At 40.8% G+C, this 25,688-nt stretch overlaps 4 protein-coding genes across 5 annotated transcripts in view; 3 read left to right on the top strand and 1 right to left on the bottom strand.

The window, feature by feature from the left end:
• Positions 1 to 296: 296 nt before the first annotated feature.
• On the bottom strand, positions 297 to 11,914 carry ZKSCAN4 (zinc finger with KRAB and SCAN domains 4). 2 transcript variants are annotated; one of them, XM_032270421.1, is made up of 5 exons: positions 11,740 to 11,914; positions 8,972 to 9,119; positions 7,332 to 7,414; positions 6,255 to 6,378; positions 297 to 5,275 (listed from the first exon to the last, which is right to left on the bottom strand). In XM_032270421.1, exons 2-5 carry the CDS (start codon positions 9,075 to 9,077, stop codon positions 4,413 to 4,415), a joined length of 1,176 nt encoding a protein of 391 aa, XP_032126312.1. In that variant the 5' UTR covers positions 9,078 to 9,119; positions 11,740 to 11,914; the 3' UTR covers positions 297 to 4,412. The 2 variants fall into 2 exon arrangements, with proteins under 2 accessions (XP_032126312.1, XP_032126311.1); XM_032270420.1 differs by lacking the exon at positions 11,740 to 11,914 and adding an exon at positions 10,508 to 11,474.
• A 6,252-nt stretch (positions 11,915 to 18,166) lies between these two features.
• On the top strand, positions 18,167 to 18,552 carry LOC116544230 (translation machinery-associated protein 7). The gene has a single exon (XM_032270422.1). The coding sequence runs from the start codon at positions 18,212 to 18,214 to the stop codon at positions 18,404 to 18,406; it is 195 nt and encodes a 64-aa protein (XP_032126313.1). The 5' UTR covers positions 18,167 to 18,211; the 3' UTR covers positions 18,407 to 18,552.
• Positions 18,553 to 18,737: 185 nt separating this feature from the next.
• On the top strand, positions 18,738 to 21,072 carry NKAPL (NFKB activating protein like). Its single transcript, XM_032270423.1, has one exon. It carries the CDS (start codon positions 19,493 to 19,495, stop codon positions 20,717 to 20,719), a length of 1,227 nt encoding a protein of 408 aa, XP_032126314.1. The 5' UTR covers positions 18,738 to 19,492; the 3' UTR covers positions 20,720 to 21,072.
• Positions 21,073 to 21,867: 795 nt separating this feature from the next.
• The window catches only part of ZSCAN26 (zinc finger and SCAN domain containing 26), a 16,851-nt gene continuing 13,030 nt past the window's right edge, over positions 21,868 to 25,688 (top strand). Inside the window, exon 1 of the mRNA XM_032270444.1 lies at positions 21,868 to 23,323. The gene's annotated coding sequence lies outside the window, so the exon portion shown is untranslated. The remainder of the gene's footprint in view (positions 23,324 to 25,688) is intronic.

The following is a 25,688-nucleotide window of genomic DNA, read 5'->3' on the forward strand; positions in this document are numbered from 1 at the left end:
CTTTTTGGTGCTGAGGTTACAATGAAAAGCCAGTCATGTATCTTGTGTATCTCTTTTATCTCTCATATCTCTCAGCCCCTCAGCAGGCGTTCTCTACCCTGTGCCATTAGTGGGTCTGTAAGGCTACAAACTCCACTTCCCAGGCTGCCAGTGCTTATGAGCAGAACTGGTGGGAGAGAAAAAAGGGAGAAAATCATGAAAGGTTTTAATGCTTTAGTTAATACTGGAAATGACAGTTGTTTTCTGACAGTTGGAAATTGTGCAATCCATTTTCTAGTTAATAATTCATTCAGAGGAAAGGAATAGTCATATGGTTTATTACTTGTATACAAATAAGTTACATTAGGATTGCTTTCCTAGATCCCTGAAAACCTTGAAGTACCCACTTTAGAAATGGCAATTAAAAACAGGAATTTGAAAAAGCATGCAGAGGATTTTGGATAATATTCCAATACAACAAAATACACAGAACAGGTAGGAATATACCACAGTGTTCAACCATCAATTGGGAAAGGAGACCATGAAATCTTGCTGCATTCAAATTCCAGGGTCATAGGTTGACATTGAAAATAGAAGGGGACTGCAAATGCCAGAAACCAAGTGAGAAATCTGAGTAAATACAACAATGAAAGGATATTTCTATAATAAGGGAACATGATACATTTTATAAAGTTCACAAGAAAGTAGTCATGGAAAGTAGTCATCCCGAAAATTTCTGTCACAGCAACTCCCTTTGAAATGTACAAAATAGATACTACTTATGCAAAGCTGACTGAAACATAGCTTCCTCATTTGAATCTGTCAGACCCAATTTTGACTATCATGAGAAAAAACAAAAGATGGACTAAAACAGGTGTTTAGAGAAGAGTAGATAAATTGAATTTACTTAGTGGTTAAAGTTCTTATGAATAATTGAGGAAATGGTTCCATATATATTTGGGAAACTACTAGAAGATAATTATTAGAAGATAATTTGGGAAATTAATAAAAGAAGACCAATACTGTAAAATAGTTATAGGATACTTTTAAAATATAGTCTTTTTTATTAAACAATTATAATTCCATTACATAGAAGTTTCCATTAACAAAGTGTTCAATCTCCATTTCTCTCAGCAACATTTTCAGAGTTTTTACATAGCACTTCTTGTTTGTATCCGCGGATCCTCAGAATCCTGTGAAGTATGTTGGCCTTTTTCCTTTTTATTTTTTTTCACTAAAGGAAGAGGCAGAGAAACTGTTTTGCAGAATTATATATATCTTTGCCAAAATTAAGAACATATCCAAGAGTGCTATTCATCAAAAACTTTTGTCATTATAACCATTTGTTTTATTAAAGTAGAAAAAAAATGCTATAACCAGTTCCTACCCGAGCAAAGGGAGAAAAAAGAAAATAGAGGATTTCTGCACTGCTTCAGTTACAGAAATGAAATAGAATGGCAGACTAGTCACCACCAAAATTCCTACAAACATTTAAGAAAGCATGAAAAGTGGGATTTTATTATGCTTTATATACTGCTTATATCTTAACTAAGCAGTTTATTTTACTGAATCTAATTTCATTGGAAAATAACTTTTTTGGCCATCCTTTTCAATAGGCTATGGATAAACCCATTTTATAATTCACCTATTTGTAAACACATACCTTTGTTTTAAATAAAAGTGGGGTATCTAAAAGACTGCAAACAAAATAATTTTCTTATTTGAAATTATATACCAGATAAAGTTTCCTACATAATATTTTGATTATGAAATGTCAGTGGCTCCCCAGTGCTACTGAATAAAATTTAAACTTTTTGCTCTGGCACTGAAGGCCCCTGCAATGTACCTATCTCTTCCAACTTGCTTTATTTGCTAAATTTGACAAAGTTATGAGTCTTCTTAGCTTTCTAACATGTTATGCTGTCCATGTAATAATAACAGCTTGCACAACTGAAAGCATCCTTTTCCTTCTCCGAAATTCTACAAGCCCCATTTTATCACTCATAAGGCATTTATCATTGCACTGCTTTATTTGTATGCAAGTCTTACCAACCTGATTGTACTTCAGGCCTAAGCCCAAGTGTGTGTGGGTGTGCATGTGCGTAGGTACACACACATGCACACAGAGGCGTTATTTCATCTCATCTGGCATAGCAGACACTGAAAAGTATTTTTCTACAGTAGTTTCCTCCTCTACAGAGACTTTTAGGCCTGGAGGCACAGGAGTGGAAGGAGGCACAGTGGTCCTTAGTTAATCTTAGGAAGCTATATTTGTATAATGCTTTCTGGTTTGTAAAAAGCTTATCTATTCATGTAACATCAGAAATAAATGTAACAGAAAAGTGAATAGAGTTGTCTCTAATGAGTTTAAATGTGTAAGATCAGAGGTATTAGCAAATATTGAGAAAAATTTAAAATGAAAGGAGAGAAAAGGAAATGGCTAGCTTTGTGAAAATAACATAGAGTTGATTTAAAAGAAATTTTAAAAGGCTAGAAAAGATTAAGTAGAGAAAGTCTACAGAACTTTGGAAAGCTAAAGAAGTTTTAAGTTGGATTGAAAAGGAGACAATGAATGCAATAAAAGATTATAGGAATTAATAAAGGGAGAGCGGTATGGTTTTGAAAGTCTCTGGTCAGCCTATGGTATTTCAGAGCAGGAATCCAGAAAGGGTATTTGAGAATAGACAAGAACACCATGCTGGTGACTGACTAAAACGTAGTCAGGGATTTCATCAGAAGCAGAATCCATTCATGACAGTCTGGCAATGCAGGAAAACGCTAGTACGCACTTGGGCGCTTCAGAAGTCAGTCTTTTAAGCATGCAGGTGATTTGGGTGAAAACAAAAAATATCAAAAAATTCTTATTCCTTGTGAATAACTCACAGCATTGAGTCTTGACATCACATATTGCCACTTTGGATATTGTACAATCCTTTTCATCAGATACCTAGGATTCTCAATGTGTTTATGAACGGATACATTTTCTTTCTTTCTTTTTTTTTTTTTTTTTTTTAACTTTTTGAGACAGAGTCTCACTCATTCTGTCACCCAGGCTGGAGTGCCGTGGCACGATCTCGGCTGACTGCAACCTCCACCTCCCAGGTTCAAGTGATTCTCCTATCTCAGCCTCCCAATTAGCAGGGATCACAGGCATGTGCCACCATGCCTTGCTAATTTTTGTATTTTTTTGTGGAGATGGGGTTTCACCGTATTGACGGTGCTAGTCTCAAACTTCTGACTTCATGTAATCCACCTGCTTTAGTCTCCCATAGGCGTGAGCCCTGGGACCCGGCCTAAACAGATACATCTTCTCCTACCACTCACATGTGAGTTTCTATCTTCATAAGCTGCCTCTAAACGGATCTTCCTACCCCAACTGACAGGCCAGTCTTGAAACTATGAATTATAAATATTTGGTATGAATCTTCTGACCTGGAGAAAGTTTAAGCTTAGCTGGCATAAGTCTTGATGCACAGTCAGGTATAAGCTGGGGAAGAGGGACACAGATGACATCTTAGCACTTAGTTAGGCCCAAGATAGCTAAAAGGTAAGAAACAAGATGGTAAGTGTTACAGAATGTGTTCACACATGTGATTCATAATCATTTTGATCTAACTTGATAAGTTGATTTTTATTTACCTGAATGTGAAAGATTCCCCCCTAAAGAGTAGCAAAATTAACATTGACTAAAGAGTGGAGTTCTGTGGAACAGTCTCACATGTCTTAATGATAAAGAAGCAGTCTCACATCTTAATGATAAAGAAGCTGTTTAAGGCATTCTTCCCATCTGTACTATCATGGTAAAGAAATATGGATTCCCCCACCCCAATTCTGAAAACAGTATGTACATGGCAACAAATACACTAGACTGACCCAGAATCTAGAACCTCAGAGAATAGTACATAAACACAAGGGGCATAAGTTAGAAATTTTTCAGAAATCTAGACAACACAAGATTTTCACAGCTACAAAGGTCATTTTACTGGTACATTTAATAAATGTTTATTAGCACCTATATACAAGGCACAATGGGAAGTAAAAGACCTCATGGATCTGAACAAGTTGTGAAAGATTCATTGGAGGCAAAATAAATGGTCAGAGCAGCAGCCCCCAGATCAGGGCCATCCAACCAGATGTCATAAAAGTGCTGGCTGAGGGCAATTAGCCAGTCCAGAAGGCCATTTAAATCCACTGGGTGAGAACAAACTATTTTAGGTTCTACAACTTCCAGACAACTCTCCTATGGCCTCCTATCAAATGACTTCTTCCAATCACTTTCTAGAATGTAGATGATAACTCATCATCTCAGCCAGACTACATTTTCCAATACCTGATGATGTATAGTGGCAAATAACTTCTGTAACCATTAAGGGCTCCAGGGTAGCCTCGGTTCAAAGACAAATGAGCACCAATGTTGGCATGAATACCATGGGTCACTGTGAAAGAATTTTTTTCCCTACATGGCTTCTCTGATGTTGAACAAGGTATGAAGTTCGAGTGAAACCTTTTCCACATGTGTCACACTGATAGGGTTTCTCACCAGTGTGGATTTTTTGATGTTCAATAAGACTTCGATTCTGTGTGAAACTTCTCTCACATTCATTACATTTATAAGACACTGGAGCCTCAACATTTTCCCAGTGGCTTTCTGTCCTACTCTGACCTTCCCAGGGCATTCCATGCTCAGGATTCTGAGAATTTTTATCACCATGAATCCTCTGATGTCTCAGGAGATGTGAATTCCGCCTAAAAGCTTTGCCGCACATATTGCACTGGTATGGCTTCTCCCCAGTATGAATTTTGTGATGTTCAAGGAGGCTGCAGCTCTGACTGAAAGCCTTCCCACAGTCATCACACTCATAGGGCTTCTCCCCAGTGTGGGTTCTCTGGTGTTTGATAAGGTTTGAGCTGTGACTGAAGACCTTACCACATTCTTCACACTCATATGGCTTCTCACCAGTGTGGACTCTCTGATGAATGACAAGGGCAGAGCTCCCAATGAAGGTCTTCCCACAGTCTTCACATTCGTAGGGCTTCTCACCAGTATGGATTCTCCTGTGTTTAGTCAGGCCTGAACTTTGAGCAAAACTCTTTCCACATTCATGGCAATAATGTCGCCTACTCCCTATGGCATTTTTCTGCTTTCTTTGTAACCTGCCCTCCTGTTCACCAGCTTCTGCACATGTAGGAATCTGGGCAATGTCTTCACTCAGGCGGCACGAAATCTTCCCATGCTCCTTTTCTGGAAGCTCCTCGGCTGGAGGCAAGTCCCTGCTCTTAGTCTGTATTTCACCACCTGAAACGACAAATGGCCGGCAACTGTGGGTTACACCCTGCCTTGGGAGGAAAGCTCTGTGATGAGTGCCAGGGAGGCAAAAATGACAGAGATCTATAAATGCCCGGGATGAGGATTTAAGTGCTAGAATAAGGATGGGAACAAAAGGGAAAAACAGAGTGCTGGGGAGGAGGGAGACCTGAGAAGGGGAATGGTGCCACTGGAAGGGTACAAATAGGGAGTGGAGGGAAAGTGGTGAGAACCCAGGACTGGGTGGGGGACATAGGTGGTGGTTCTAAGCACTAAGAATAGTAAGCCAGGGCCATGCACCTAGGATTAGATTTTGAAAGGGCTGAGCAGAAGGCGATAGTAACAGGGCAAGTGGAAGGATTTCTGAAGCATGTGTAAGAAATGGCAAAAGTGAAGACTAGAAATTGGTGACAGATCAATGACATTGGCCATCGTCTCTTTGCCCCAGGCAGAGGCAAAGTTCCTGAACAGAACTGGCATTGGCGCTGGGAGTTCTGAGTTAGAGGCCTCACTGTGCCACCAATAAGCTATGGGGTCTCAAACAAGTGAGGTAATCTACGCCTCTGCACCCTCACCCCCAAGGTCAGGGTCTGTAGTTGATGTCTAAGGTTGCTTCTGGCTCTCCTATTCTGAAACCCTGGCCCATTTTCTGAAGAGGTCCCCAGGTTTCCTTTTCAGTCAGGGATAGGAACAAGATGACATCAACATTTACTGATCATCTCCTATGAGCCAGACCTGTACTAGGAATTGTGTCAACTTCACCCCACTTATCCTAAATAGAACACTGGCATGGCGGAAGAGAACCCAAGGTCAGGAGGGGTAAGGAGCTAGTAGTCAGTAACAGGTTTTCAGAAATAGTGATTCTGAATCCAAACATAATGGGACTTAGCAGCTTCTAACAGCCCAGTAGGTTCTAAAACACAAAGAATGCCAAGAAATCTTATGAGAAATTACTGTCTATCACTCTCACCAAGAGAGACCAGGCTGCTATGGTTGTCCTGCTTTTCATCTCTGTAGAGGTTCACCTGAGATGAATCCAGCTGTGTCCACCCAGGAGAGAGGGTCAGGGCCACATCTTCCATTTTCAGCAACTCCTAAAACAACAGGTACTCATAACTAGCTCTTCTTGCCCAAAATTACCCTCAAAGCAAAGAATGAACATCCCCTTTAAAGAGGCTCTTTAAAAAAGAGCAAGTGTGGCACACCTACACCAATTTAACTTTATCTCTAATAAGATCTTTATCCAGAAAACCTGCCAAACGAAAGAAATATTACACATATTTTAGGATAAGTACTTTCATATAAATATCTAAACAGCCCAGAAGATGAAAAGGTTTGGAAAACAAGGGTCAATGTAGCAGAAGGAGAACTATGTCCAAATTTTTGCAAAGAGTTGCAGAATGCTTTGGCAAAGTGAGGGTAGTGGTTCATTTACATTAGCAGTTTAAAAAATACAATGAAATCTAGGACTGAAGTGAGAAAATTAGGGGAAAAAAAGAATAATAGCCTCAAACACGGAGATCTTCAAGCAGGACATGAAAGGCTGAGTAGTAAACTGAAATCTAGGTTAAGAAAAGATTGTTCATATTGTGATATAAATAACTTTAAGAGGCTGTGCCTTATCTCACCTTTCAAGTAACAGTTCTTTGAGGGCAAGGGCCGGGCCTCTATATCCCCCATCAACAGCACAGCTTATTTTACTTTGAAAAGCAAAACAGAATGACCATCCCAATAAAACCTTCAGTTTGCATTTGCTAAACTGCTCTTGTTGAAGAAGAAAAATCACATTGAGGAAGAGGCATGTAATAGGAAAGATCTGAAATGCACAAAGAACACTCCAAGGTTGTTGTGAAACAGGAAAATCTTCTTAGGTGGGCAGCAATGAAGGAAGAGAATAATATGCAACTTTGGGATACATGAGAAAACTCAAATCCATGTAGACCTAGGATAGGGGTGGGGTAGGACCGGAGAGGGAGGAACCTAATGCAGAGCCCAACATTAGTAAAAAGTGTGGGGTGCTGGGGGAGGGAGAGGAGCTCCAGCTCACCTGGGACCCTGGAGTGAGCTTGGAAGCTACCATTGCATCTTCTCTGCAGTGCCCTCCCTGGGCAAGCCCAGGAACCTGGAGAACTAAGAAGGAAAGAAGCTCTGGGTGAGAACTACCCTAGTATTCAGCCTCCCTGCTTTGCAAAATCCAACTTAAAAAACTGGGGTAGTAAGTTCTTGCCAATAAGTTTATACAGAATGTGTTCCTTTCAAAAATACTTGATTCCCACCAGCTCCAGTCCTAGGGTCTAAAGAAATCTGGTGTGCTCTGCAGATATACAAAAACCATGTGTAGAATCCTTGGTAGGAGTAGTGAAATGAAAACAATGTAACAAAGCTTTCCATTTGAAGACCTTCGGGTTTTGAATTTTGCTAGGACATGGGGAGTAAAGAGGATTTTTTTGTTTTTGTTTTTGTTTTGTTTTGGTTAAAATGTCATTAGTAGATATCAGGATGCTTTCCACTTCGGGTTGGAAAAACTAGGAGGCCAGGCACAGTGGCTCATGCCTGTAATCCCAGCACTTTGTGGGGCTGAGACAGGTGGATTGCCTGAGTTCTGGAGCTCAAGACCATCCTGGGCAACCTGGGGAAACCCATCTAAACCAAAATTACAAAAAGTTAGCTGGGTGTGCTGACATGGGCCTGTGGTCACAGCTACTCAGGAGGCTGAGGTGGGAGGATTGCTTGACCTTGAGAGACAGACAGGTTGCAGTGAGCCAAAATCACACCACTGCATTCCAGCCTGGGTGACAGTGAGAATCCCATCTCAAAAAAAAAAAAAAAAAAAAAAAAAAGAAAGACAAGAAAAAGAAAAACTAGGAGGAGTCAGAAAAGGCTGGGTCTATACATGAGGAAATGGAAGACTGCTTAAATAGAACTTGCTCATTCTCAAAAGAGAAGTAGAAGAAACCTTAGGTTTCCCTACAATAAGTCAATTTGTAAGGGGCAGAAACAAGTTGTTTTAGGCCAGGATCTCTAATGAGAAATAAAGATTGCATGTTGGATGGCATGTCCAAGTGTTGTATATCTTAGGAATCTGCCCAGATGTTCACAGCAGATGAGGAACAGCATGGAACACACAGCTGCTTCCTATTAAGTGATATTCACTCTGTTCTAGTTACAGATTTTACAGGGTTTAGATTTATCCTCTTCTACTTGCAGTAGTCCTACTACCTCTGGAATGTCCTGGCTGGCTTTACAAATTCTGCCTTGTATTCTTCATAGCACTTACCAATATCTACAATTGTATTGTTAATTTATTTGCTGTCCTCCCTGCTAGAATGTAAATTCCATCAAAGCAAGAATTCTGTTTTATTGTTGGCTCTCTCCCCAGTGCCTTCAACACTGGCTACCATAGACGAGGCTTCCCTAAATATATCGTTAATGAATGGAGGTCACCATGTTGTTTAAAAAACTGACTCTTTCTAGATACCGATTTTAATAAAATCAGATTTACTATGTCCTAGTTTGGTTAGGAAAGTTTTTCACCATTGTTTGAAATTTCTCTTTTTTTCTCAGTCTTAAAATACAGTCTCTCAGTGATGAGCATATAAAGTAACTGTAAATGGATCTTTTAGGTGATCTTTAAATGAAATTGGATGAAGTCTATAGAATTCATACAACCCAGAAGAGAATACTCACCTCTGTCTTGTAAGGGCTGGGATCCCAGAGATTCACGCTTGAACAGAGCCTTCATTGGCTGGCATTGGCTGCTCTGAGATCTTTGAGTTTGTGTCAATAGTGCCATATTGCAACAGTGCAGTTCTTGCCCCTGGTCACCAACTGGAACCTAGAAGTCATTAGTTTTAGTTATCTACCCAACATTTCTATTATGTTTTCCATGTGCTTTCTATTTGATACGCACTGTTTCTACAAGCCTTATGATATTAATACAATTAACATAGATAATAACCCTATGAGCTATTACTCTGGATTTTTGTGGTAAGTTGCCAAAAATGGAGACGTGGCTCTGATCTTCTCTCCTGCGTGGACAGTGTTTAAGCAGCTTGCCCATGTCACCCAGCTAATAAGTGGCAATGCTAGGATGGAAGCTCAGACAGAATGACTCCAGACTCCATGTTCTTACCATTACTCTAGGCTACCTCATTACATACATCTGTGTGCTTACGAAAACCCTTTGGACACTGGTGTTGAATTCTCAAAAAATACTAACATATTTTCTAATCTGAAAAATGAGGATAATAATTTCTACTTTATGGGGTTTTGGAAACCCGTAAATAAGTTCACTGTATGTGAAATCACCGAACACAGGGCCTGGCACATAGTTATGTCCTCATTTAAAGCAGGTTTCCTTCCAGACATTTATAGTTAAATTACAGTTTTCAAGTTACTGTCTCACTTTTTCCCACCTCAGAATTTCCCACCTCTTTTATGAGGAATGAAGCTAAGAGACTCGCAATGATTTCCCACTGTTACAGGGCTCGGGTGCAATAGACCCAAGCCAAGAACCTTGGTATCCAGCTCTCCAGTTAGAAGGCTCTGGCCACACAGGTCCTCTGAGGGTGTGTGCACAGGGACACAGAATGATGTAAAGAGGAAATAGTATCATAAAACAGGGAAGATGGAGGTAGAAATTGGCCCACTTTATACCAGAGGTTCATAACCAGTGGTCCATGGATTTTGTCCCAAGTTGTCCATGAACTTAGACGGGACAAAAACTCATCTTATTTTTACTGGTCTTTATGAGAGAGTTAGCATTTCCTGCAATTATGAATGGAAGCAACAAGTCAAGGTACCGTAAGCAGTGCCCAGGTCTTTGTCACCAATAGAACCTGCACATGTTTTCACATCACATTACAACCAGGCAAATCGATGTTTATCACCATTTTGAAATGCCAATTAGAATCCCTGTCCCTAGGTCATATTATTTAGTGCAGTAATAACAAACCACATATATGACTTTAATACAAATTTAATTCTTTGCTAACTGTATGTCAATATGGTTGTGCTCTTTTGTAATCCTTTATAGTTTCTTTATGTATTTAAAACTATAATTCAGAGAGGGAGTCCAGGGACTTCACCTTACTGCCAAGGATGTTCACAGTACAAAAAGAGATGGAGAACTCCCGGATCTGAAGGGGATGCCCCTCACTCCGATCTTGAGATGTCAGGAGGAAACGGACCACAGCGCTGAGATACTAAACCTGTTCTTTCTACCTGCGGTGCCGGCTCATCCCGCCGCCTCTCCAAATACTCCAGCAGCAGCACCACCTCCTCCCCGCTCTCTGGATGCTGCTCCCGCACCCAGCTCTGCACGTTCCCCGGCAGGATGGTCAGGAACTGCTCCAGCACCAGCAGCTCCAGGATCTGCTCCTTGCTGTGCATCTCAGGCTGCAGCCACTGTCGGCAGAGCTCTCGGAGCCGGCTCAGCGCCTCGCGGGGGCCTGCAGCCGCCGGGAGGCGAAAGCCTCGGAAGCGCTGGCGCAAGTGCTCGGGGCCCCCAGCAGGGCTGCCGGGTGCGCTCAGCTCCACCGTCAAGGCGGACGCGTCCTCCTTCTCCACCTTCACGGTCAGGAGCCCCGTCTTGTCCACTGCAGACTGGGCGTCCAGGGCTGCGTTTTTTCTCGGTTCTCTGGCCATCCTGCCCCACCGCAGTACCCAGGTCTCACTCTAGCGGCGACTGTATATCTTCAGAGGATTCTGGAACGGTGGTCAACCGTCCAGTAAAACGCATGTGGAGCCCAGGGGCCAGGACACCCCTGAGGCGCAGCCGCACAGAGCTCTCTTATAGTCGGTGCGTCTGCGGGGTCGTCCTCTGCACCCCACTGTGAATCCCACGGCAAGTATCCCCAGAGGATGTCTTTGGGGGTGAACGTGATCACTCTCCAGACACGAGGGAAGTTGAGGCTGGGGCACAGGAAGCCTCGGTGGGAACCAAGGCCACTTCCTGGGCTCTCTAGGAAGCTCCTCTCGGTGGTTGTCTCCGAATTAACCCCTTAGCTACCCTGTCCTTACCTCCACACAAGGGAAGGCAGTTAAGGGAAAGAGAAGGAAAAGGATGGCAGACCCTGGATCATAACAGATAGGATTGATTCTTTAAATCCAAGAAGGATGCCGCTGTGGCTCATATTTTTTTCCTATGTAAAGCTTGCCTAAGCAGCTGGCATAAAATTGACACTAAAATTCAGCTGGAAAGTAGGGGTTTCCCAGAGCCTTGAGAACTCTCGCGGGAGGAACTTTAGTCTCTCTCAGAAACGTCAGAGCAGCAGAACACATCACCAGGCACTTGCCTGGAGCGAGCAGTGGCTGCCCTTTTCCTTCCCCTCTCACCCATCCCTTTTTTTCCTCCTCCTTAAGGCCAAACTACTTGAAAGAAAGCCCTCCCCACCCTGACTCTAGCCCTCACATCCCACTAATTCCTTAACACACTGTTCCACTCCCCCACTCACCACTCTCTACATTCCATGGCTGCTTCTCTGGCAATCAGGCTTATGCTGCTCTCCACCTCCAGAAACTCTCTAGCCTCTGGCTTCAGGGACCGCATTCTCTTCTGTTTCTTCCTTCTTGCTTTTTCCCAGCCCCCATTCACAGTCAAGCACAGTGGCTAGATATACAGGGAGCCAGGTTACCACTCACTATCTGGCTGGGTGATCTTGGTAAATTACTTAACCTCTCTGCCTGACTTTTCCAATCTGTAAATAGGGAAAATAATAGTGATGTTGTAGGCATTAGTAGGGATTAGATAATGTTGTGAGCACTCTTGGGTAAAGTGCTTAGAACAATGCTTGGCATGTGATAAACTAGGCCTATCCTATTATAGAAGAAAGCACTGAGAATTCTTTGAACCAGATGGGACTCGATTTTAAGCCATAAGTGACTCTAAGTTATTTGGCTGGATACTTCAGTAAGCCCCTTTTTACGCAGTAGAATGGAGAAGCTGAGTCCTGGGGCTCCTGGGAGCCAGGATGTCAGGAGGGACCATGGACAGGGACTTTGTGGCAGTGGGACCTCTGCTGAAGTTTGGTGGGCAGTCCGCTTGAGGAATCCCCACCTCTTGCCCACCAGATGCCCATTTCCTTTCCTGGAGTTGGGATCCTATTCCGACGGCTCCTGGTGCTTGGGAAACTCTGAGCCGCAGGTGCAGCTAGACAGAGCGGATTTCAGAGGTCTGGCTTCTTTGACCACCCCTGGCAGGAAAGGAACTTAAAGAATCAATTTTCTGTGGTTTGTCTATTCAGGAACCAGAGACATCCTGGAAAATCCATCCTGGTTTTCCACTCCAAAACAGGCTGTTTTTATCTAAATCACATTAGATATAGTTTTCAAGAAATCTGAGGAGACAAGGACTAAGGACAAAATGGAACAAAATCATCATTTCCTATTTCTCCTAGAAGCAGGGGGAGACTTGTAGTTGCCTGTCTTTTAGAAGTAGGTGGATTTTTCTAGCAAGAATATTGAGATTTGGAGGTAGAATAGGTGAAAGATGATGAAAAGTATATTCTTGTGGATTGCAGAATTATGATAAAGCTCCCATCCAGCATCTCAGAGTTGTGAAGATTAGCTGAGGTAACTTCTGAAAAGTGACTACACACACACAATGCTTCAAAGCTGTCAATCCCACTATCCCACAGGACACTCTGGTTGACTGCCAAATGTCCGGTCCCCTATTCTGTCATGTTAAGAGATTCTTGTTTGCTTGTTTCTGGATAACAATGTGACCACTTGAAAATATTTATCTCTCCAAACACTTGAAGATAGAGGGAGCTTTTTGACCCAATTCCAGACAGTGAGATGAAAGCAAAACCACTGAATGGAGTTTTTAGGAAAACTATATTTTATGACCAAAAAAAGAAAAAAAGAATGACTCAACAGCCCATAACTTTGGCCCTTCTTTCTTCCTAGAATGACTCAAACTAGCCCATACCTTTGGCCCTCCCTTCCTATTCTTTGGTAGAATGGCCATCTTTTCATGAGGAGGCAAGCATGAAGATGAAAGCCATTTGCTGGAAGCAAAAAGTTGTTGAAAAATATTGAAGCAGAAAGAGAAGAAACATGGAACATTCATGATGTCATAGAGCTGCTATAACCACTTTGAATTGCGCCTAAGAAGATACAAATTTTAAGCTGATTGGCTACTCCTTGTATTGACACTTTCTCAATAAGTTTCCCTGAATGATTCATGTTCATTGGGATACCATTTCAGTAATGACCAGGTCACCAGCAAAGACTTTTTAGAAAAGGTATAAAAATAAAAATTTAAGTCATTGGAAATGCCAATGACTTAAAAATCTTTTAAAGGAGGGATGTGTTACTCCAAGTTCTTTCTTAGTCTTTGCCAAAATACACAATTTTTGCCCAGTTTTAATCCCTGAACAGATAGAATATTGATGCAGTTTTTAAATATTTTATAGATTTAGTGGGTACAAGCACAGTTTTGTTACATGGATATATTGCATAGTGAAGTCTAGCCTTTCAGTGTACCTGTCACCTTAATAGTGAACATTGTACCCAATAAGTAATTTTTTTTTGAGGCAGGGTCTCACTCTGTTGCCCAGGCTGGAATGCAGTGTCATGATCATGGCTCATTGCAGCCTCGACCTCCTGGGCTCAACGAATCCTCCCACCTCAGCATCTCAAGTAGCTCAGACCACAGTGCCTGCCACCACACCTGGCTAATTTTTTATTTTTATTTTTTGTAGTGATAGGGTCTTTCCATGTTGCCTAGACTGGTCTTGAAATCCTGGGCTCAAGCAATCTGCCTCAGTCTTTTAAAGTGCTGGGATTAAAGGTGTGAGCCACTGTGCCCGGCCCCAGTAGGTAGTTTTTCAAGCTTCAAGCCCTTCCACCCTTCCACCTTTTGGAATCTCCAATGTGTATTATTCGCCTCTGTATGTCCATGTGTACCTGTGGTTTAGCTCCCACTTGTAAGTGAGAACATGTGGTATTTGACTTTCTGTTTCTTAGTTATTTCATTAGGATAATGGCCTCCAGTTCCATCCATGTTGCTGCAAAAGACATAAATTCATCCATTTTTATGGCTGATGTAGGTTTTTTTTAACCTAACCTTATGCTATAAACACTATCTCATGTCACTTTTTGTTTTTTTGTTTTAGATGCTTCAAAACGGTTCTCATTAGTGAATGTCTCATATTGACATAAAGCAAAGTATTGCCTATATTGTTGTTTTTGTGTGTAAAGGTCACTAAATATATGTGTAAAGGCAGTCTGAAGTAATTTAGAAAGGAATTGAATTCCAGTTTGTCTCCAGAACTCTATAAATTTACTTATTAGGAATTTCTTTTTTTTTTTTTTTTTTAGACCGAGTCACACTCTGTCACCCAGGCTGGAGTGCACTGGCATGATCTCTCGGCTCACAGCAATCTCCACCTCCCAGATTCAAGCGATTCTCCTGCCTCAGCCTCCCAAGTTGCTGGGACTATAGGCATGCACCACCATGCCCAGGTAATTGTTGTACCTTTAGTAGAGATGAGGTTTCACCATGTTGGCCAGGCTATTCTCAAACTCCTGACCTCAAGTGATCCGCCCGCCTCCACCTCCCAAAGTACTAGGATTACAGGCATGACCACCGCGCCCAGCCAGGATTTTCTTAATAATAAGTATAGATTGGGACAAACTAATATTAAATGCCTCCTTCTGTAATGCAATAAAATATACACAATATCACCTATGTGATCAGCCAAACAGGATCACCTTGAATCTCATCTTGAAGAAACAATCAGATAAATTTAAATTGTGAGATATTTTTAAAAACAATCACCCTGGCCTCTTCAAACTATGTCAATAAATTAAAAAATAAATTGAGGGGACTGTCTTAGTCCCTCTGGACTACTGTATCAAAATAATGTAAACCAGGCAGCTTATAAACAACAGAAATTTGTTTCTCACAGTTGTGAAAGCTGAGAAATCCAAGATCAAGGTGCAGGCAGATTTGATGTCTATGGAAGGTCTGCCTTCTGGTTCATAGACGGCACCTTCTAGCTGTGTCCTTACGTGGTGGAAGGGGCAAGGCAGCTCTCTGGGACCTCTTTCATAAGGGTACTAATCCCATTCATGAGGGATCTGCTCTTATGACCTAATTACCTCCCAAAAGCCCCATATCCTAACACTATCACATTGGTGATTAGATTTCAACATATGAATTATAAAGGGACACAAACATTCAGACTAGGCAGATAAACTGTTCTAGATTTAAGAGACTAAAGTGTTATACTAAATGCTATGCATGAACATTGAATGGATTCTAGATTTAAAAACACACACAAAATATTCAATCCCACCTCAATGCCATTTTTTGAACAACTGAAGAATTTTAAACATATCCTATATGTTTTGACTGTAAGGACGATATTGTAAGTATAAAGGAAAATGTCGTTTTTATGCATTCATCACTGAAATAGTTAGAAGTGAAGCATTATAATGTCTGCAATCTTCTTTCGAGTAAGAAACCAAATCTTAACCACTAGCGAATCTAGGTAAGTGATATATGGGTGTTTGAACTTTTCTGTAGGTTTGAAAGTTTTTAAAATAAAAAACTGGGGGCCGGGCATGGTGGCTTATGCCTGTGATGCCAGCACTTTCAAAGACTGAGGTGGGAGGGTCACTTGAGCCCAAGAGTTTGAGACCAGCCTGGGCAACGTCTGTCTAGAGACAGGGTCTAGCTCTATAAAAAAATCAAAAATCAGTTGGGTATGGTGATACGCAACTGTGGTCCTAGCTACTTGGGAGGCTGAGATGGAAGGATCACTTAAGCCCAGGAGGTCAAGGGTGCAGTGAGCCATGATAGTATGACTGCACTCTAGCATGGGCAACAGAGTAAGACCCTGTCTCAAAAAATATTAAAATAAAATAAAAATGGGAGGAAAGATTTATGAAAAACAATTTTGAGAAATTTTAAGATAGTAAAATGTTACCTGTGAGAACAATTCCATTTTAGCTGAGCGTTCAACATCTGGTACTTTCCTTAATGATTAAAATGTATTGTTATTTCAAAAACTTTCCCCATTTTCATAAAGTTCTTCAAATGTATTTCTATGTTCTATACAAATGAATATTTGCTCATCTATAAATAAAATTTAGAAAATAAAAGCCCATCTTCTCATAAAAAGTTATGGTAGGCATTTGTTTTTATCCCTATAAGCATAGTTTTTGCACCACTGCTTTTTCTGCTAAGTCAGGGGTTAGCAAACTGCTGCCTATAGACCAAAATTCACCCGTGGCCTGTTTTTTTAATGGTCTGAGTGAGGAATTATTTTTATATTTTTTAATGGCTGGGGGGAAAATCAAAAAAATAATAAAATTTAGTAAAGTAAAAATCATGAAATTCACTTCAGTGTCTATAAATAAAGTTTTGTCAGAACACAGCCTTGTTCATTCACTTACATATTGTCTATGGCTACTTTTGCCCTACAAGGGCAGAACCCTAATTAAACAAAATGCTTTTCATCCAAAAAAGAATTTAATTTTTCCCATTAGAAGATACGAATTACAAAATTATACTCAATTATTATCGTTTGAATAATATAATTATATTACATCAATTAAAATGTGTTTTTTCTTTTGTTATAAGTATGTAATATACACCATGGAATGCTATACGGCCATAAAAAAAGAATGAGATCATGTCCTTTGAAGGGACATGGACAAAGCTAGAAGCCATTATCCTCAGCAAACTAACCCAGGAACAGAAAACCAAACACCCCATGCTCTCATAAGTACGAGTTGAACAATGAGAACACATGGATACAGGGAGGAGAACAACACACACCAGAGCCTGTAGGGGGTGGAGGAGGGGAGGGGGAGCATCAGGACAAATAGCTAATGCTTGTGGGGCTTAAAGCCTAAATGATGTGTTCATAGGTGCAACAAACCACCATGGCACTTGTATACCTACATAACAAACCTACACGTTCTACACATGTATCCTGGAACTTAAAGTAAAATAAAAATTTTAAGAAACAGTTATCTATTCCTTGGAATAATTGAACAAATTGTTGATTATGCTTTATCATTTTTTAAATGTACATTTTGTCTTAAAAATAAGTATGTAATATCCTCAATTTTGCCTCTTGACCCATAAAACCTAAAATATTTACTATTGGCCTTTTACAGAAAAGGGTTGCCGACCCCTAGTCTAGGTCATAGCTTTTCTAAAGATCAAAAATATATTCTAAATTTCACTTTCCTGTGTGCTACCTGAAATAAGTATTCCATCAATCAACTTGTTAATTCAAGTTTACATCAGATATTAACGGCTTAAATTTAGTTATCCAAGTAAGACATATCCATTTCATTGGCCTATCAAGTAGTCTATAACTCCAAAAACATTTTTTATTTAGTTACAGAAACTCTATAGTACTTATTCTATCCATATATTTTCACTATACATGTGACCATTCACATATAATACTCCCTGCTGTTTAACAGTTCCTAAATTCACATAATTTATGCATGGAACCAATCCTTATCCCCTTCAATCAAATTACTTAAATTTTTACTTAGAGCAAATGATATAATTTGGTCTTATTCTATTTAATTCCCCCCATTTTGTTATTTAGAGTTCTAGCATCAGGAAGGTATCATTCTTAAGTTTTGGCCTGGCTGTCAAACCTGAGCAGATCAACTCAATTAGAGAGAACCAAGATGATGTTAATGCCTTATTTACATTTTAAGATGAGGGATAAATGATCTTGTATAAAATGTTTGTCATTTCTGAGAGTGAGATATAATGTGTATACAGAAAGTGGTTTCCAAACTACAGAGTTTCTGAAGAAATCTCCCTAGATAGAAAGATAGCTGTCTACATGATGGAGTGGGATGCTTTTGTGTTTCTAGGGTGGAAAAGTCTGTGAATTTAATAATTAAAGTCCGGTGGCAGGGCCTGGGAAACGGGCGGCAGGCGCCATGTCCGGCCGGGAAGGTGGCAAGAAGAAGCCCCTGAAACAGCCCAAGAAGCAGGCCAAGGAGATGGACGAGGAAGATAAGGCTTTCAAACAGAAACAAAAAGAAGAGCAGAAGAAACTCGAAGAGCTAAAAGCAAAGGCCGCGGGGAAGGGGCCGCTGGCCACAGGTGGAATTAAGAAATCTGGCAAAAAGTAAGCTGTTCCTTGTCCCTGAGGAGATGGTGACCCTTTATTTCATCCGTATTTAAACATCTGTATTCCCTGCCATAGCATCTTTTGCCACCTATAGCTGGAATTAAGTTGTCTTGGAGCTGTTGTACATTTAAGAATAAACTTTTGTATTAAAAAAAATAATAATAATAATTAAAATCATGACTCTTGGCCTGGCATGGTGGCTCACGCCCGTAATTCCAGCACTTGAGAAGGCTGAGGCGGGAGGATCATTTGAACCCAGGAGTTTGAGACCAGCCTCAGAAACAAAGTGACACCCGTCTCTACAAATAAATTATTTAAAAATCAGTCTGCCGTGGTGGTGGGCACCTGCAGTCCCAGCTCCTCGGGAGGCTGAGTTGGATCACCTGAACCCGGGAAGTCAAGTCTGCCCTGAGCTGTGATCCTTCCACTGCACCCGAACCTGGGCGACAAAGACCCTTTCTTTAAAAAAAAGTACAACTCTGTCCTTCACCTAGCTCAGAGACTGAGAAATCGATTCAAAAGAAGTTTCGGTGCTTGCTTCCCGTGGTAACAAGGGAGATTGGGAAGTGATTAATTAAACACATTTCCTCCACGAATAGGATGGACAAGGTCCTTTTTTAGGAAGGTAAAAAGGAGGGGCGTTGGTAGTAGGGATCTTCCACAGAGGGGTAAAGTCAAGGAGACGGAAATGAAGCGTTTGAACAAAGGGTGAGAAGCAAACTGGTAAAAGGCGAAATCGAAGAAGTGGGTGTTTCAACGGTAGAGAGAATAATAGACGCAAATTCGTCCTTTTACGTTCCCAGACGGCTCAGGTGGGGGAACATAAGTCCTCACAAGCGCGCCCTAATCCTAGCCACTTCCCTCACGAAGCTTTCACGCAGCCCCGGCCAAGGCCAGCGCCTCACAGCACACGCGCGGATTCGTTTTTCCTCTGCTGACTGACAGGAAGCGGAAGCCGTGCGTGGGCGGCCGTTTCTAGTGCGCCTGCGTGGGAGGCCGTGTTTCGTGCTCCTGCGCGGCGGTGAATCGCCGCCCTGCCTCTGTGTCTCCAGTAACTGCCCAGCGTTAACCGTTTAAGTCGCGGCTCATGCCCCCAGTCTCCCGGTCCCGCTATTCCGAGGACGTCCTGAGCTCTCGTAGACGGCGACGCAGCTCCTCGGGGAGCCCAGCATCCGCGCGGAGCAGACGTTCCTCTAGGGATGGCCGTTCGCGCTCTCACTCCCGCGGCCGTGAGGGCCTCAGGCCTCCTTGTAGTGAGTCGGGCGTGGACGTTCTTTACCCCATTTGTACCTCTGGGTCGCAGGAGCGGCCCCCAGGGCTCCGCACCTACGCTTTACCTTCCTCCTCGTTGACCTCGTTGAGCGGATATCGCCACCGTCGCCACCAGTATGCGGAAGAACGGCAGTGGGTGGAAGACTACGCGAAGGAGAAGGAAGAGAGCTATGGGCAGAGGAGGCTGAAGGAGAGAGAGAGGATTGGGGAGTTGGGAGCACCTGAGGTGTGGGGCCTGTCCCCAGAGTTTCCTGAACCAGATTCTGATGAACATAGCCCAGTTGAGGATGAAGAGGTAAAGCACAGGAAGAGCAGCGGCTCAGACTCCAGCTCGGAAGAAAATGGGAAAAAGAAGACCAGTCGTTCAAGAAACAAGAAAAAAAGAAAGAATAAGTTGTCTAAAAGAAAACATAGGAAGTCTTCTGATGATAGTGACAGTAACTCAAACCCAGAAAAAAATTCTAACTCTGATGATAATAAAAAGAGAGTTAAAAAAGCCAAGAAGAAAGAGAAGAAAAAGAAACGAAAAACAAAAGAACCCAAGAAAAAGAAGAATAAGAAGACTAAAAAAGAATCCAGTGACTCAAGCTGTAAAGATTCAGAAGAGGAGTTGTCTGAAGATACGTGGATGGAGCAGCCAAATATTGCAGATACTATGGATTTAATAGGTCCAGAAGCACCTATAATACATACCTCTCAAGATGAGAAACCTTTGAACTATGGCCATGCTTTGCTCCCTGGTGAAGGTGCAGCTATGGCTGAATATGTAAAAGCTGGAAAGCGAATCCCACGAAGAGGTGAAATTGGGTTGACAAGTGAAGAGATCGCTTCTTTTGAATGCTCAGGTTATGTCATGAGTGGTAGCAGGCATCGCAGAATGGAGGCTGTACGACTACGTAAGGAGAACCAAATCTATAGTGCTGATGAGAAAAGAGCTCTTGCATCCTTTAACCAAGAAGAGAGACAAAAGAGAGAAAATAAGATTTTAGCCAGTTTTCGAGAGATGGTGTACAAAAAGACAAAAGGGAAAGATGACAAGTAAGGACTTGTTAGTTGCACAGCAGGACTTTTAACAAAAAAATTTTATATGACCAGAAGTGTTAAAAGACTTTGCAGTGCTACTGTACTTAACGTAGTAAGTGTCTCAGGAAAAAGCTTCTTTTGTGATGTCTTTAGCAGCTTATTTTTTTTGACTTTAGAAAGTAACAGTTTTAAAAATAGTCATTACAGAGGGGAGTTAGTAAAAAGTGAATCTTTCACCGCAGCCCCTGACACCTTTCTTCCAAAAAGTATCTTTTTTAGTGTCCTCTACATAGAATGTACATTCTGCACATACACAAGGATATATGTTGCAGGATAAGGGTTAAGAGCTATTAAAGTTTTTTTCTCCTGTTACTCTGTTTTGCCATTCATTTGCCCCTGGGGGACCAAAAGAAGCCCAGAAAGAACAAAAGGATTCCATAAGTGTATACCTCTACTTTCAGTTAACAGGCTGGGTTAGAAAATAGAAAATATTTATTGGCTCTTGAAAAGTCTGGAAGAAGGATGGATTTCCTGCATGGCTTTAATTGAACTTCAGCTTTCTTCTCCACTTTCCTTTTCCAAGGGTCGTTTACCTTGGCCTGGTTTCCCTTATATAACAAAAAGGCTGTCAAACCTCCTGAGTTTGGTTACCTTTTTTTCTGGTCCACCTCTGAAGAGAGAACATTTCTGAGTTGCCAATCCAAACAGGAATCCAGAGATTCACCATAATGGGATAAGCTTGGGCCACTTGCCCACTCAAAACAAGTGTTGCTTAGGAAATAGATGGCTTATCTGTGGAGTTGTAGATCAGTTGTACAGGAGTGGATTCTTGAATGAAAATCAGGTTGGGCAAGGGAAGTAGACAACCAATAAATGCCTACTACAGTTTTGAATCATTTTTTAAAAGCATATAGTGAAAGTACATGTGTTAGAAGCGAAAATTTTCTTGTAGAAAAGCTTGGCTTTGACTACTAGAAGCCAAATCCTGATTTAAGAGGTTATAAGCTTTATTCATAAAAAGATATGAAAGATGAATATCAGAGTGCTTGAGTAGATTTGGGCCATCTAGCCTGGCAAGAGAAAGAAAAAATGATAAGGTATAAAGAAGAACGCCAGGGCCTGATGGCTTGCCTGTAATCCCAGCCCTTTGGGAGACTGAGGTGAGAGAATTGCTTGAGGCTAGGAGTTCGAGGGCAGCCTGAGTAACATAGCAAGACCAGATCCCCACCCCCACTCCCAAAAAAAGAGTGAGATGTTAGATTTTGAAGGGAAAGCGAGGGTTAAAGAAACACACACCACAAACACACACACACACACACACACGGAGGTTCAATGGCAAATGCGGGATTTGTGTCCGGCATAACACCTACAGAGTTGGGGAACCAACCTGATGCCAGTGCCTACCATTGCTTACAGGCTGGGGCACTTGTAGGCCTGAGCAGGAGGGGTCTGGGCAGTATGGCTTGCTGCCAGGGAAGATGTTGATAAGACAATTTGGCTCTTGTTCCCACAGAATGTAATGTTCCTTGCACTTTTTGCCAGCACAATATGATAAAGGGCAGGCTGTTACTCACAGCCCGAACCCCTGTGGAATGTTTTACCTTGATTAAGGTCTGAGAAATGGTGGGAGACTTACAAAATGATGCAGTTTGGGCTAACAAGAGAGAACCAGAGGAAGAATAAGGTAGTTGGCAGAACTCGAGGAGGAGACCAGATCAGGAGGGACCACAAGGACAGGAGAATTAGCATCGAGAGACTGGCTAATCTTTTTAGAAAACTCTTGAGTTTTGAGAAAACTTCACAGTGATCTCCATTAAAGGTCTATTAAAAGGCCTTTTTGTCATTCAGTGATATGTGTCTGGCCCTTGAGACTTTAGTTTAACACTATCCAAATTATCTTATTTGCATAACCCCCTTTTCAAAGTTGAAAATATTGATTAGCCCCCGGAGAGTTGCAGGTGAGGAAATGGGGTTCTAGAATCTGGCAGGGCAGTGTGATGTGGAAGGGCACGTTTACTCTTCCACAAGATGTGACATGGCTGACACTGGACCACATCAGCTTAAGATTTTCCCCAAAGGGGGTTGTGGCATATTGGTGATAGCCATGCTGTTACATGTGCATATTTCCATTTAGAACAAACTATACCACACTATACACATGGATTGACACTTTGCTCTTTTAATACATCCTGGAGATGTTTTATATCAATACATATGAAACTTTCTTTTTAATAACTTTATAGTATTCCATTATATGAAAGCACCATATTTTGTTGGCTGGTGAAGAGGTTTTTCTATATTATGCTATCACACAGCATTATAGTGAAAGCCTCTGTGAATATGTGACAGTGTATCTGTAGCATATCATCTAAAAATAGATGAATATTAGATCAAAAAGAATCTTTTGGATCATCTAGAAATGCTAACATCAAAATAGAATTATTGAAACGAGGAAAATGTCAGGTGCTTCCTATGTATTAGGCACTGTGGTGGTACTGGGAATTAACCAAGAAACCAGTTAAACTTGCTCCTTGCCGTCATATAATTTTACATCTGACTGGGGGAGACAGACTCACAAAAGCCGACAGGCAAAAATTACAAATTACGGTATGATGTGAAGAAAGTAAGGGGCTACAGACAGTGTTGGGGGGCAGCTTTTTTGATAAAATGGTTAAAGTCTAAGAATGTCACATTTAAGCTCTGTGTGCTTTTCAATTTTAATAGATACTGCAACACCCCCCTCTCTGTTTACACACTCACCAACATCATCACCAATATTGTTTTTTCAAACCTTTTGATCTTTCCCAATCTAAGGTGTAAATGACATTTTATTTTTTATAAGGTAGAGCATCTTTTCATAGATGTATTTATGAGTCTTTTGAAATTCTTTTTTGTGTATGTGAACTGCTCCTGCGATAACCTTTGTCTATTCTTTTATAGCGTTGTTGGTCTTTTTCTTACTGATCATAAAAATGCTTTAATAAATAAATTAGATCTTTATCAAATATCTTGCAAATATATCTATTGTTATTTACTTTTGACTTGCTTTTCTTGGAGACACTTGACTATAATGCCCTTTCAGGCCTAAAAAGATTTTCTAATAGTGGCCACACAAATATCTTTATCTTTCTCACTTGGAAAGTGAGATCTTTATAAAGATATCTTTATAAAGATATCTTTCTCAGTACAACTGAGAAACTGTGACTTCTAAGTAAGCCAAGGCAAGATTAGTGAGCTTTTTGCCCAGAAAGATAAAATACACACCATACAATCAATAGTATTTCTAAGGCTTGCAGTGGAATACTCATGATAGCTGTAATTATGCTTCACTTGCTATTTAATGTTGCCTAATATATTAGAGAAGGACTTGGCCAATACATCTGCCTTAGAAGAGATTTCAAAAGTTGGAATTTCACTGCAGACCACTGTTGTCTCAGGGGAGCTAATAAAAAGGGTTACAGCAACTTTTCCTTTGAAGTAGTTTTGCCCAGAGTATGTAGTTATTGATTGTGAAATAGAAGAAAAACGGCACAACAAAAATTTTATGTTATGTTTATGTTTCAAGAAACCATCAAAATCACTTTATTATTTCACTCTGCTCACGCAGGAAGTTGAACAGATCAAATAACTTGTCTTAGCCACCAGAGTTACATTGAGTTTTATTCATTGCTGAGAAACAGCCTAAGAAAGAAAGTGAGGCTACTGCCAATTTACAATTGATACATTTTATGGAATAGCATTAATGTTCTCAGAGACCATTATTATATGACTTTATGGAATTATCAAAAATAGTGTTTCACGAAATATAAAAATCTCCCACTGGCATAAGGGGTCTAATGGGTATTTCATGCTTGTTTTTTTTAAAGTTCTATAGCACAAGGGAAGGTGTTTCTTAACCTTAGCTACCAGCAATTTAGGGAGTAAGAAATTATAGATTTAGCAAAATTGCTGCCTTTTTATTCTTAGCCTAATTAATTCAGCTACATTTTAATCTGAATTTATGGGGGATATGTCTAAGATTTCACCATCAAATATAAGGGAGGCTTCTGGTATATTTGAGATGGGTTTATTTTTGCCTTGTAAAGGAAGCATCCATCTATTTGTTTTTTATTAGGAGTTTCTGCTTTTAGTCAGAAATATATGTTGAATTTTATAAAATGACATTGTAGCATTTGTGGAGATTATATGATTTTTCCTTATCAGCCTACTAATATGGTGACTTAAAGTTATACGTTTCCTAATATTAAACTATCGGTTAAATTTGTTAGATTCATTTGTAGGCTTTGATTGTTTAGAATAATCACTGGACAAATAATTTATTTAAAAACTCAAGAGTAATGAATGAGGCCTTTCTGTGTGGGTAGAAGCAGAGAGAAGAACAGGAAGCATCATTACCAAAAGATAAGAACTGCAAATCTTATGCTGCAGCATATTGATGGTATGGAAAAGAAAGTTCTTATCTTGAATATCTTGTGAATGAACCTGGTAGAAACATGATCACTATAGTTTACAAAAATGAGGATAATCTTGAAGATGAAAACTCAAGTTTGAAAATTGATTTGTATTTTCTGTATGTTGTCTGTCCTGATGATAATGGTGTTTTAAGTTATTCTCACCTTATCTACCCCTACTGCTCCCAAAAGATACAAATGGACTGTTTAAATGAAAAATGCACACCTTGAAAATTTTTTTAAAAACTCTTCTTTGTCTAGCTATTTTAAAGGTTTTGATTTCATGAGATATCCAATGCAATGCCAATAATCTCAGTATTGTTAATAAAAGTGACAGATTTAAGACACTAGTCAGGGTAGGAAGTTTTTTTTTTTTTTTTGAGACGGAGTTTCGCTCTTGTTACCCAGGCTGGAGTGCAATGGCGCATCTCGGCTCACCGCAACCTCCGCCTCCTGGGTTCAGGCAATTCTCCTGCCTCAGCCTCCTGAGTAGCTGGGATTACAGGCACGCGCCACCATGCCCAGCTGATTTTTTGT

The sequence above is a fragment of the Sapajus apella genome, unplaced genomic scaffold, assembly GCF_009761245.1.
Source record: "Sapajus apella isolate SASKATOON/1434 unplaced genomic scaffold, GSC_monkey_1.0 scaffold210, whole genome shotgun sequence".
Lineage (NCBI taxonomy): Eukaryota > Metazoa > Chordata > Mammalia > Primates > Cebidae > Sapajus > Sapajus apella.

Bases quoted from the DNA above. Each gene is read 5' to 3' on its own strand.
- ZKSCAN4 (XM_032270420.1), bottom strand. From the start codon at position 10,930: ATGGCCAGAGAACCGAGAAAAAACGCAGCCCTGGACGCCCAGTCTGCA. The intron at 6,379-7,331 runs GTGAGCTGGAGC...CTGTTGTTTTAG, and splicing joins AGCTCACTCCAGGGTCCCAG to GAGTTGCTGAAAATGGAAGA. The intron at 5,276-6,254 runs GTGAGAGTGATA...TTGTCGTTTCAG, and splicing joins TAGCAGCCTGGTCTCTCTTG to GTGGTGAAATACAGACTAAG.
- NKAPL (XM_032270423.1), top strand. From the start codon at position 19,493: ATGCCCCCAGTCTCCCGGTCCCGCTATTCCGAGGACGTCCTGAGCTCT.
- LOC116544230 (XM_032270422.1), top strand. From the start codon at position 18,212: ATGTCCGGCCGGGAAGGTGGCAAGAAGAAGCCCCTGAAACAGCCCAAG.